The sequence below is a fragment of the Mus musculus genome, chromosome 14 (genome assembly GCF_000001635.26).
Source record: "Mus musculus strain C57BL/6J chromosome 14, GRCm38.p6 C57BL/6J".
NCBI lineage: Eukaryota > Metazoa > Chordata > Mammalia > Rodentia > Muridae > Mus > Mus musculus.
Window position 1 is genome coordinate 14695566 of NC_000080.6, and position 13089 is coordinate 14708654.

Consider the following 13089-nt stretch of genomic DNA (forward strand, 5'->3'; position numbering starts at 1 on the left):
GCTTTTACAAAATTAGAGTGAGTAAGATCAATAGAGATTCTCTGCTCTTTGAATCTGAAGAATAATTTCACACTTAATAGTTTAATTACTTAGGTGAAGTTCTCTTTGGAGTTTAGAATGTCATGCCTCAGGGAGGGGACTTCAGCCTCACCTTAAGGATTAGTTAGCGGAAGGGCACAGGGAAGGAAGAGTTAAAGTTTCTTCCTCAGGAGTCTGAGATCCACGGTCCTTCCTTTGTGCTCACCTCTCCCCAGTGTGTCTTCCAGTAGGAGAACAGTGTGCATTATCTGTTCTTAAACTGTTGCATTTAACCAAGCATTATTGCAAGTCTGTAAGGATACTGCATTTATTCCCAAAAGAGCTTCTGAAAGTTGTTAAGGGGAGATAATTCACCTAAAGTCATAACTAGGAGCCCAGAGAGAATCAGTTCCTAGCGTTCCCAGCCACAGTTGGCAGCTTTATCACTGATATCACTGCTATTTCTGTCTGAGACCAGGCTGTGCCTTGTCTGAAGTTACTTTATTTTGTTCAAAAGTATTCTTTCAGCCTGTGCCTAGCTCTGAGAGACTCCCTTTAACAACCAGCTTTGAGCCTCATTTTCAGTATGAGGATGATCTCACATTTCGGTAGCCGTGTAAGCAGTACCACACAGATGGGGTAGATTGATAGATGACTTATTTCTGGGACTTACTTATTTCTCAACTCCAGTTTATTTGAGGTGAATTGGGTGAGGGGCACATAGGTGTATTAAAATATTTTCAAGAAATCAGGGCAGAGAGTTTACTGGGCCCACCAGACCAAGAAAGGGGCACAACTCCCTCACCTGAACCCCTTAAAGAGATGAATACTGCAATGGTGATCCCTCCCTTCCCCTACCTCACCCCCTCCCCGTCTTTTATCTGACCACCCAGTGTGGATTAAGAAGCTACAGACAAAGAACTTGACTGTCCTAAAAGTGTCATCTTGGCTTGTATCCCACTGTTGATGAGGCCTACTTGAATTGCCATCTACAGGTCCTCCTTTTGTCTTTAGTCCCCATTATCCTTCTACTCTTCTGATTGTTTGTCTGCGTCCAGTTCTGGCTTTTTTCTTCTGCATGTGGACTCCACTCTAGTGCAATTCTGGGCCTGTAGCCTGACTCTATAGCCTACCATCAAAGCAGTTTCTTTAGTTAGGGTTGGCTTTTCTTTGATACTGAAAATCTTGTGTCTCTATCAGTTCCCCAACTTCCACCTCTCAGGCTTCTCAGAACATACTAGCAACTTAACAGCACACCTGCAAGCTCTACAACAACAACAACAAAGAGATCACACCCAAAAGAATTAAATGGCAAGAAATAATCAAACTCAGCACTGAAATCAATAAATAGATACAAACAAACAAACAACAGCAAACTCCAAAGAATTAATGATACAAAGTGTTGGTTCTTTGAGAAATTCAATAAGATTAAAAGGCCCTTATTGAAATTAACTAAAAAAGCAGTAAGAAAATATCCAAATTAATAAAATTAGAAATGAAAAGGGGATAGAACAACAGGTACCAAGGAAAGCTGGAGAATCATAAGGATATACTTTAAAAACCTATACTATACTCCACTAATTGGAAAATTTTAAAAAAAAGGACTAATTTTCATGATGCATGCCACTTACCAAAGTTAAATCAAGATCAACTAAGCAATTTGAATAGACTTACAACTCCCAGTAAAACAGAAGCAGTCATTAAAAGATGGGGGGAGGGGAGGGAGGAGAAAGAAAAGAAAAAGAACAAAGCCTGGGGCTAGGCTAGAAGATTTTATTGCAGAATTCTACTAGAATTTCAAAAAAGAGTTAATGCCAATACTCCTTAAATTATTTCCCAAAATAAAAACAAAAGGAACATTATCCAATTCATGTTATGAGGTCACAGCTACTCTGATATTCAAACCACATAAAGACCCAACAAAGAAAGAGAATTACAGACAAATTGCTCTTATGAGCATAGACGCAAAAATACTTGCAAAAATAAATTCAAGAACCCATTAAAAAAGATCATCCATATGATCAATATAATCCAATAAACAAACTGAAAGACAAAACCACATGATCATCTCATTAGATGCAGAAAAGTCTTTGACAAAATTTAACATCACTTCATGATAAAAGTCCTGAAGAGATTAGGGATGCAAGGGATGTGGAAAGAAACTCAAAGCAAAACCACTAAAGTCTGGAACAGGACAAGGATGTCCACTCTATCCATACCCATTCATTATGGTACATTATAGTACTTGAAATCTTAGCTAGAGCAGTAAGGCAACTGGAGATAAAGGGGACACAAGTAGGAAGGGAAGTCACAGTTCTTAGTTTCTATATGATAAGATAGCACACATAAATGACCTAAGAATTCCAGCAGGAAACTCCTACAGCTGATAAACACATTCAGCAAAGTAGCTGGATACAAAGTTAGCTAAAAAAAAAAAAAAAAAAAAAAAGAGTAGCCCTCCTTTGTACAAATGACAAACAGACTGAGAAAGAAATCAGCGAAACACCACCTTTCCCAATAGCCTCAAATAATGTAAAATATCTTCGGGTGAATCTAATCAAGCAAGTGAAAGACTTATAGGATAAAAATTTCAAGTCACTGAAGAAGATATCAGAAGACAGAAAGATCTCCCGTGCTTATACATCAGTAGGATTAACACAGTAAAAATGGCCATCCTATTAAAAGTAATAAAAAATAATTCAATGCAATCTCAAAATTCCAACACAATTCTTCACAGATCTTAAAAGAATTTTTCTCAGCTGTGTATGTAAACACAAAAATTCCAAGAGAGTTAAAACAATCCTGAATAATACAGGAACTGCAGGAGGTATTTCCATTCCCAATTTCTAGTTCTACTGCAAAGGTATAGTAATAAAACCAGCATACTATTTGCCAAAAACCAGACACGGTGATCCATGGAATTATTGAAGAGCCAGCCAAGCCAGCCAGAAAGCCACAAACCCAGGTACACCTAATTTTTGATAAAGAGGCCAGAAATACACAATTCTCTCTCTTTCTCTCTCTCTCCCTCTCTCTCTTTCTCTCTCTCTCTCTTTTTTTTTTTTTTTTTTTTTGGTTTTTCAAGACAAGGTTTCTCTGTGTAGCCCTGGCTATTCTGGAACTCACTCTGTAGACCAGGCTGGCCTCGAACTCAGAAATCTGCCTGCCTCTGCCTCCCAAGTGCTGGGATTAAAGGCGTGCACCACCACACCCAGCAAGGAAGACAGCATTTTCAACAATGGTGCTGGAGAAACTGGATGTTTGCAGGTAGAAGAATCCAAGTAGATCCATATTTGTCTCCCTGGAGGGGAAAAATCAACTTCAAATGGACCCAAGACCTCAGCATAAAACGTGACACACTGAACCTGAAGGAAGAGAAAGTGGGGAACAGCCTTGAATGAATTGGTACAGGACAAACCTTTCTCAACAGAACACCAATAGCACAGACACAACGATCAACAACTGAAGGGGACCTCATGAAACTGAAAAGCTTCCACACGGCTAAGGACATTGTCATTTGGACAAATCGGCAGTCTATAGAATGGGAAAAGATTTTTACCAACTACACATCCAGTTGAGGGTTAGTATCTAAAATATATAAAGAACTAAAAAAAAGATATCAAGAAAATAATACAATTTTAAAAAGGGATACAGAGCTGGATAGTGGTGGCGCACATCTTTAATCTCAGCATTTGGGAGTCAGAAGCAGGTGGATTTCTGAGTTCAAGGCCAGCTTGGTCTACATAGTGAGTTCCAGGACAGCCAAAACCAAAAAAACCAAAAAACCAAAAAAACCAAAAAAAGGGGGGGGGTACATATCTAAACAGAATTTTCAATAGAGGAAACACAAATGCCTGAGAAATCCTTAAAGAAATGATCAACATTTTTAGCTATCAGAGAAATGCAAATCAAGACTACTTTGAGATTTTATCTTATACTTGTCAGAATGGGTAAGATCATCAAAACAAGCAACAGCTCATGCTGGCAAGGATGTAGAGTAAGAGAACCACTCACCCACTCCTGGGAGGAGTGAAAACTTGTACAGCCTCTGTGGAAATCAGCATGGCAGTTCCTCAGGAAGATGGGAACCCACCTACCTCAAGATCTAGCTCTACTACTCTTTGGCATATATCCAAAGGGCACTTCATTCTACCACAGGAACACTTGTTCATCCATGAAATCGCCAAATAGTAGGGAAACAGAACCCCTACTGGTTGTCTCTTGTCACCAAAAGAGCTTCCAGTACCAAGATTAGGTTACAAGTTAATTGAGCTGTTGGCCAAAGAGCTCCCATCAAAAATTTCACACAGTTCAGGCTGTTGCCAAGACAACAGATTTCTCTTCACAAACTGAAAGTCAGGCCCCGTTGCTGAAGACAACACCAATATAACTCATTGAACATGGAGAAGTTGGGTTGCAGCCTACATAGAACCTTCACCCCAACGTTCTAGGGTCTTCGGTTACAGGAAGGTACTGGGCAGGCTATCAAAACAGAAACTTAAAACAACAAGCCAGCCACAAACACTTTGTTCTACAATGATGTGCCTAAAAGATATGTTAGGGAAATGGCAGCTCAGAGTTTGTGAGAGTAACCACCCAAGTAACTTAAAGGACATTCTGCAAGATGGAATTCATACCTAACACTGCTTGGGTGATCAAGAGCCAGAGACTACATTGCTCAGGGACCTATAGTCCCTACAGTGCCTATGTGTGTGTGTGTGTGTGTGTGTGTGTGTGTGTGTGTGTGAGAGAGAGAGAGAGAGAGAGAGAGAGAGAGAGAGAGAGAGAGAGAGGAGACCTTGTAACACATAGCTCTAAATGGGATTTCTCCATCAAATGTCTCTTCTCGGAGCTGAGAAAGAGTCTAAGAGCCAGAGGTGATGGAGGGTACCAAGAAAACAAGGCTCTCTAAATCAATATGACCAAAGCTCGTATGAATTCAGAGACTGAAGCAGCATTGTAAGATTCCTTAGTGTGCAATAGAGTGGGTCTATGGTTCCTGTGCCTTCTTTTGAGTTCTTTTCTTTCTGTTTTCTTTCTATCCTGTCGAACTTTGATGTTATATATTTTGCTATAAGAGAGTTGAGAAAAAATTCTTTGTGTATGTGTGTGTATGCATGTTCATTTTGTCTGTGGAGATACATGTGCATATAATGTATGCAAGCAGAGGTCTAAAGCTGAGGTTGGTGTCTTTCTCAATCACTCTCCACTTTTATTTGTTGAGCCTGGGTTGCTCAGTTGGACCCAGAACATGTGATGGACAAGTCTAGGAAGCTGGCTTGTTTGGGAGATCATTGTTCTCTGATGTCCAAGTACTAGGATTACAAGTAACTAGAATACCTGCCTGGCTCTCATGTAAGTTATAGGGATCTGAACTTGGTTCTCATGCTTGCTGGGCAACTACTTTATCCAGGAAGCCAGACCCCTTCTTCAATATAAAGTGTATTCATAGGCTGGGGGATATTGCTCAGTAGTTCAATACTTGTCTGGTCAGAGTGAGGCCTTAGTTTAAATTCCTAGTACAGAAAAAAGAAAACAACATCAACAAATTCATTGATCAATCAATTATTCCCTTTCATTTTCTTTTCACTTCTCTTCCTTTTTTTTTAAGATTTATTTATTTATTTATTATATGTAAGTACACCGTAGCTATCTTCAGACACACCAGGAGGGGGCGTCAGGTCTCAATATGGATGGTTGTGAGCCACCATGTGGTTGCTGGGATTTGAACTCAGGACCTTCAGAAGAGGAGTCAGTGCTCTTAACCACTGAGCCATCTCTCCAGCCCTTCACTTCTCTTTCTTTACTGACATCTTTTAAAATTATAGTGAGGTATTAGAATGGTACAAAAGAAATCTACATAGTAGAACCCCGAGTTACTTATTTCTACAAGTCTCCACTTCTTTTATCTGTAAAATGGGAACATAACACTATCCTACTCTATTTGGTGTGGTTATATAGAATGATATAATCTGAGTAATTTATAAAGAAAAAAAAATTCTCACAGCTCTGAAGATGGTGGGAGGACTGCATTTCATGAGAGAGACTTCTTCCTGTCTACCCGAATCTGAGAGCAGAAGGTCTGATGGACATTTGTGAGAGAGCAAGGGACACCTTTGCAGTTCCAGACCCATGGTTTATAATGTGCTCATGAACTCCTAAAGGCCTTGTGTCCTAAATACCCAACACCATTGCATTGGGGATTAAGTTTCCAATACAGTTTTTTAGGGGACACAGTCAAATCACACACAAATATACTTTATAGTATTGTGTGGATTAAAGAGGGGCCATATTTGCAAAATGTCACTGTCTGTAATTCTAGATCTTTTCAAATGGTAGCTGTTATTAATGGAAGCACACCTGTTCTTGGACAGTCGTGTGTGAGCCTGCCCTGTACCTCTCTGGGAAATTTAGAACAAAGCCAGGAGGGGTCTGGGACCCAAAGCAGTACCCAGTACACTTTGCTATTTATTGATAATGGGTTAGGGATGAGTCTTGACCTGATGATAAGTATTTCCTTTCATAATCGAATTTAGATTTTCTCAGCTCAACCTTTTATTGTCTTTTTTTTTTTTTTTTTCTTGAGACAGGGTTTCTCTGTGTAGCCCTGGCTGTTCTGGAACTCACTCTGTAGACCAGGCTAGCCTAGAACTCAGAAATCCTCCTGCCTCTGCCTCCCAAGTGCTGGGATTAAAGGCGTGCGGCACCACTGCCCGGCTCTTTTATTGTCTTTATCAACAACCTGTTAACAATAGTGATAAGCACACCACAAGTGACACACCTTCACAGAGGGACAGAAATGTATTTAATCCTTCAATGTCCATTTGTGATGGAGACCATCACCTCCACACCCAGGTAGATAGTAGACAAGCACCCTACCTATAGGGTCGACCCAAGAGTGGGACAGGTTGTGGAACTAGGCCAGTGCAGGGAGTGCACTAGGCAAGTTGCTAAATGTATCCCCTCTTTTACAGGGTCCACGATAGAGTTACCTCTAGGAGAGAAACTTGCAGAGGCAGAGAATGAATCTGGCGTCGTCCTGTTTCTCTCCTGCTTGTAAAACACGTGGTGAGGAGCTGAATGGGGTGATGACCCCATTCCACTTCGAAAGTCTGTAGAACTTCCGATTCGAAAAACCGAGTTCCACTCTCAGCCTCGGTCAATTAAGTCTTTACAAAGAGGGGCGGGGCCTCCGGGAAACTGACCTGGGGGGCGGGGGAGGCGACAGACCCTTCCGAGCTGCTGATTGGCTGATACGAATGTCTGTCTTCTTTTGTCTCCGCCCTACCTCCAAGCCCCTTAGCCACTGGAGGCGGTCGCTCGACGCCGGACCTGGTGCCTAACAGGCAGGGGGCGTGCTCCGGGGGGGGCGTGCCGGAGCGCGCCCCGCCCCCGCCCCCGCCCCCGCCCCCCAGCCCCGCCCCCCGCCCCGCCCCCGCCCGGGCGCCGCTGCCTCCTCCGCGCCGCGTCCTCTGCCCGTCTCAGTCCTCGCGGCACGCCGTTGCCTCTCTCTCCCGGAGAACGTCCCGCGCTCGCAGCGGTCGCCGCACTCCGGGGCCAGCTCTCGGCGGCCAGCGCTCCGCACAGGGTCTCCCTCCGCGTGCCCGTCTCTGCTGCGGTCGCGGCCTCTCAGAGCTCCGGGGCGGGCCATGGAGGCAGACGGGGCCGGCGAGCAGATGAGACCGCTACTCACGCGGGTAAGGAGCGGGGAGGCCGAGGCCCGCAGACAAAGGCGGCGTCGCGGCGGGGCTGCCGGCGGCCTATGCTGGCGGCCGCGCGCCGCCGTCGCCTTTGTGTGGCGGGGGTCGCAGGGGACGGCCGGCTTCGAGCCCTCGGGGACGCCTCTCCCGAGGACGCGTGTCCGCCGCCGCAGTGCCCGGCTCTCAGACGCGCGGCTCCGGGAGCCGTGTTCTCCCGCCGCGTGGACGCTGCCGTCCTTCAGCCCAGGCTGCTGTTCCTGCCGCCGCCGCCGCCTTCAGCCTGTGGCCGGAGTCGGGACCGGCCGTCGGGGCCGGCGCTCTGTGGCGTGTTGGGTCGCAGGCCCAGGAGAAGCACCGTGAGTGCAGTGTCCTCCTCCGGGCTCCATAGAAAGAGAATGGACCGAGAGAGACCCCAGTGCTCTGCGCCGCGCGTCCCCAGTCCAGCCGATCCCGCTTTCCCAGTGCAAGCAGCCTGAGTAAGGGCGGACTTGGGACGCGCAGAAACTGGGCTCTCATTTAAACGGGGGAGGGGGCGGGGGGCACACAAGTGGCCCGTTCTCTAGAAACAGGAACGTGTATGTGCCCTACAGAAGAAACTGCTTTCTCCTTTCAGAGTCTCTGACTCAAAGGATGTGGTGGTACTAATTTTCCTACTTCCAATTTTTACTCTGACCAGTGAAATGGGAGGGAAGGTTGCAGGGATGAATTTTCCAGTCTTTTCAAAACAAGGAAAAGGACATTTTGCCGGTTTTTTTTTTTTTTTTTTTTTTTTTTTGGTAGAATTTTCCTTAAGGCTCCCTCCTCTCGTTACTTTAAAAGTTATTGTGGAGGCCGTGGGCGGTGATCATTCATTACTTCACAGTATTCAAATATAAACTCTTTAAATATAAAGGAAAACTTCGGTCTTAAGACTGTGAAGTTCTGTAGTGGTTATGGGTTTGATGGGTCACAGTGATGAAGTACTGGAAACTCCTTAGGATTCTTTTTATGGCCTTTGAATGAACCTTCAGGACCTTCTCCAAGACTATCTGTCAAATACACTGTTGCTTGTTCTTAACCTTATTTGCACATTTTCAGCTGAACAGTAAACAGTATCAGTTTTCATAAACCTGGGTAAAAATGTTGTATTCTCTATCACAGTCTATTTAGGCAGAAGTCGTCATACACAGTAAGGCTATTGCCATTCATCCGTCCATCCATCCATTCATCCATCCATCCATCCATCCATCCATGCATGCATTCTGTGCAGTAGCTTATTGAGAACTTATTCTGTAGTGTCCAGAGTAGAAGCACTTTTTTCCGATAGAAGCTTCATTCAGAGGGGTGTGGGTGTGTGTCTACAATAAGGGACAGGATAGGGGACAAACAGATGGCAAGGAACTCAGTTCTGGTATTAGTACCATGATAGGAGAGTATTTTGGAAGGTCATACACCCTAAGTCTTTGGGAGAATAAAACTTGGCAATAATAAACTTACAGAAAGTAATAATAGAAATAAGGGGCTGGAGAAACGGCTCTGTTGTTAAGATCATTGGCTGCTCTTTCATAGGACCCAGGTTCATTTCCCAGCACCCACTTGGCAGCTTACAACTGTTTGTACTTCCTCTTCCAGGGGAGATACACCTTCATACAGACATACATGCAAGCAAAACAGCAATACAAAATAAATTATAATACAGAAATAAAATTGCTTCTAGTCTGGAAGCAGCAGTGACAATAGGTTAAAATAGTGGAGAGCGTTCTGCTTTTTGGAAGGTGGAAACATGCTCACTTTACTTTGGTAAGTGAAAACATAAAAATGAGATACTGTGATGTTTGTCAATTATAACTAACTTACTTTCTTTCTTTCTTTCTTTCTTTCTTTCTTTCTAGACAGGAACCCACATCGTCCCCAAGCAGGCCTCAACCTTGCTACAATCCTTCTGTTTTAGCCACACTAGTGCTTGCATTATAGGCATGAGCCACTATGTCTAGCGCTCAGTTGCAACTTTTACTTCACAATAGACTGGCCTAGCCAAAAGAGTTGACTAAAATTCATATTTATATACCACCTTAAGTTTATAATTATGCAAAAATATTTGAGTAGCCGTTATGTTGGAGGCCACTTATATTACTTTGTAGATGGAGCCCATCTCTCATAATTTAGTATTATGATTTCTCACTGACCATAGCATTGGAAGGAAAACTTTACCTCACATTATCTTTTGTTTTGAGGGATTGAACTGGGTGAGGGGGAGGCTTATCTATGCTAGGCTTGGCTGCAACATTTGTTTTGCATTAATAAAAATGTCACCATTGTAGGTTTGATTTGGAATTTATCAAAATCTTATTTTTTTAATGTTGGATAAGTAGTTGTTAGTCATGTTTTCTAGTGTAGGTTGTAGCATATAGTACCAATTCTCTAGTTTTAGCAAAGAAGCTTTCTTTTGAGCATTTTGAGAATGTCCCATGAAAAGGTTGCTTCTCTGATTTCTTTCATTTTATAGGCTTTCTCTTTCTCTCTTTCTCTCTTTCTCTCTTTCTCTCTTTCTCTCTTTCTCTCTTTCTCTCTCTCTCTCTCTCTCTCTCTCTCTCTCTTAAGGGAAGATTTCCCTGTGTGTTTGAGGCTGATTTTGAATTCACTACATAACACAGACTGGCATCAAAGTTGCATCAACTTCTTGCTACCACTTCAAATGCTGGAATTATAGGCATGTTTCACTTTACCCAGCTTCACCTTATAGATACTAAGTATCTCATGAATACTGGGTACTGGAAAATAGTCATACCAGGTAGATGGAGCCCTGCTTTCAGAGGGTTTATTTCAGCATGTTGGGTGAACATTTGCATTCAATTTGTGAATGCCAGTTAAAATATTTCATGATTCTGTTAAAAAAATATTTCTTTGGAAAAAAAAAGTAGGTATTTGGCTAGAAGGAATAAGATTCAAATAATCTAGTTTTTGTGAGTCTGTAAATATCCTCTTTTGGGGAACTGTGAGTTGCTTTCATTACTGACAGCTTTTACATATATGGCATCCCAGGCATATTACCAGAATTTCTGTTTCCTTTTTGGCTTATTCTTGGTAATTTGAGGCTATATGCCATGGATTTGTAACAGTTAAGGGCGAGGCAGTATGCCTGTCACTTGTTCATGTAAACCTAGTCTTAGATTGGAGGACAGTTGTGTCTGATAGTGAGACTAGACTATGACTGATTTAATAACATAGGTTTTCTTTTGACCAGGCATGCTCTTATACTAAACTCTCATTAGTTGAATAGGTTAAATTGAAAGCCAGAGTACTACCCTGTCACTGGAGGAACCTAGTATAACATTTTAGTGGCATTTGGTGTGCTAGCCAATATATATTAAAACTTTGGTAGCTACTTGTCAACATCCTGTATTGGGTTGTTTTTCTTCCTCTTTCTCTCTTACTCTATCTTACCACAAATAAGATCTTAAAGTGGATAGGATTTACAGCTACAGAAAGGGCTGTTTACATTAAGGCTTGTTTATAAGGTTAATGCAATTGGTTAGTTATAGATAGATACACATAGTTTGAACATTCTTTTTGTTACACATGTATGTACACGTGTGTGTGTGTGTGTGTGTGTGTGTGAGAGAGAGAGAGAGAGAGAGAGAGAGAGAGGGAGAGGAAGGGAGAGAGAGGGAAGGAGAGAGAGGGAGGGAGAGAGAGAGAGGGAGGGAGGGAGAGAGAGGGAAGGAGAGAGAGGGAGGGAGAGAGAGAGAGGGAGGGAGAGAGAGAGGGGAGAGGGAGAGAGGGGGGGAGGGAGAGAGAGAGGGGAGAGGGAGAGGGGGGGAGGGAGAGAGAGAGGGAGAGAGAGGGGGGAGGGAGAGGGAGAGAGAGGGGGAGGGAGAGAGGGGGGGAAGAGAGGGGGGAGAGGGAGAGGGAGAGAGAGAACACAAAAGCATAAGAACATGCAGAACCTTCAGGGCAGTTTCTGGTGTGACGTCAGTCCTAACTCACCACCTTTGTGCCACAACTTTGTGCCACAAGAGGGTCAGTGATTGACATTGTGATACAGGCTGTAGCAGTGCTGAGGGCTGAATGACTAGAGAAATGCTAATTTGGGCTATGACTGATATTATAAGAGTAGATTTAGAAATTATGTGGTTATGATACAGATTTGCATTTTATCTGGAACTAATACCATTTGAATTTTAATGTGTTTAATGTGTTTTTTTCCTTCACAGTGTAGAAGTGAACAGTTACAGCATATTTTGACAAAATGCATTACTGTTTTAAATACTTACTTCTTTCTTGTGCAGAGACTGTTATGGGGACCAGTGCCATTTGCTTCCAACTCTGTTCACATCTTTGTGGAGACCTTCCTCTGCCTGTGGACTCTAAGATCATATTACTTATTTTCTGTCAGATTGCCGAGTCTGAGAAGCTGTTGATTGTAGATCGTTTCTGATGAGAAATCTGAGACTGTACCCCTGAAAGTACACTTACTTTCAAGGTGGGAAGTAATTTTTAAATTACAAGATACTTATTTGATAATGAAGGAGTGTAGAATGGTTTCTACAGAGTGGGTAAAAGGAAGGCTGATAGAAACGTTTTTCTTATAGCTATTTATAACGTATAATTAATAACTTGGTGTCCATGTGCTTCTTATACTTTTATATACACAATTATTTCCTACTTTAGTATTTATTTAAAAATTTGTTTTGAGACAAGTGTTGCTATATAGTTTAGGATTGCTTGGTACTCACTCCTCAGCACAGGCTAGCCTTGAAATTTTAGTTACCCTCCTCCGTCTGCCTCCAGAGTGCTGGAGTTACACAAGTCTGTGTCAGTTTATTAGCTTACTGGTATTCTTTATTTTGGGGAAATACACAGAATTTCTTTTAGTTTAAAAATCAGTGTCTTTAACAAGAAAATGAATCAAATTTATGTAGTGTTTTTCTTTCTTTGAGTCTTCCTGTATAATTACAGATGCTATTGAAGAGTTTTCTAGGAAGAATATTTCTTAATTTAAAGATAGAGTTCTTTGTGTGTATGTGTGTGTTTTAATTTTTAAATTTTATTTATTTATTTAATTTCTTTGTTTTTCGAGACAGGGTTTCTCTGTGTAGCCCTGACTATCCTGGAACTCACTCTGTAGACCAGGCTGGCCTCGAACTCACAGATCCTCCTGCCTCTGCCTCCCAAGTGCTGGGATTAAAGGCATATGCCACCACTGCCCGGCTAAAGATAGGGTCTTAAGGCTCTTACTATGTAGGCCTATTTGGCCTGTATAGATCAGGCTATCCTTGAACTCAAGCAAGTCCTCTGCCTCCTGATTAACGTCATGAGCCACAATACCCAGTTGAAACAAATTATTGATGTACAACAATTTTACACTTTGCCATGAAAATATCTTTCAAAC

General features: G+C 42.5%; 1 protein-coding gene across 13 annotated transcripts in view; it reads left to right on the forward strand.

The window, feature by feature from the left end:
* The first annotated feature begins 7445 nt into the window (after positions 1-7445).
* Slc4a7 (solute carrier family 4, sodium bicarbonate cotransporter, member 7) overlaps positions 7446-13089 on the forward strand; it is a 96934-nt gene continuing 91290 nt past the window's right edge. For 9 of the 13 annotated variants that reach the window (NM_001360504.1, NM_001360506.1, NM_001360511.1 and 6 more), the window contains exon 1: positions 7460-7715. In NM_001360504.1, coding sequence (NP_001347433.1) covers positions 7668-7715 — 48 coding nt within the window. In that variant the 5' untranslated portion in view covers positions 7460-7667. Of the gene's footprint in view, positions 7716-13089 lie in introns of all 13 variants that reach the window. The other 4 variants (XR_001781108.1, XM_006517998.1, XM_017315953.1 and 1 more) reach the window with 1 other exon arrangement.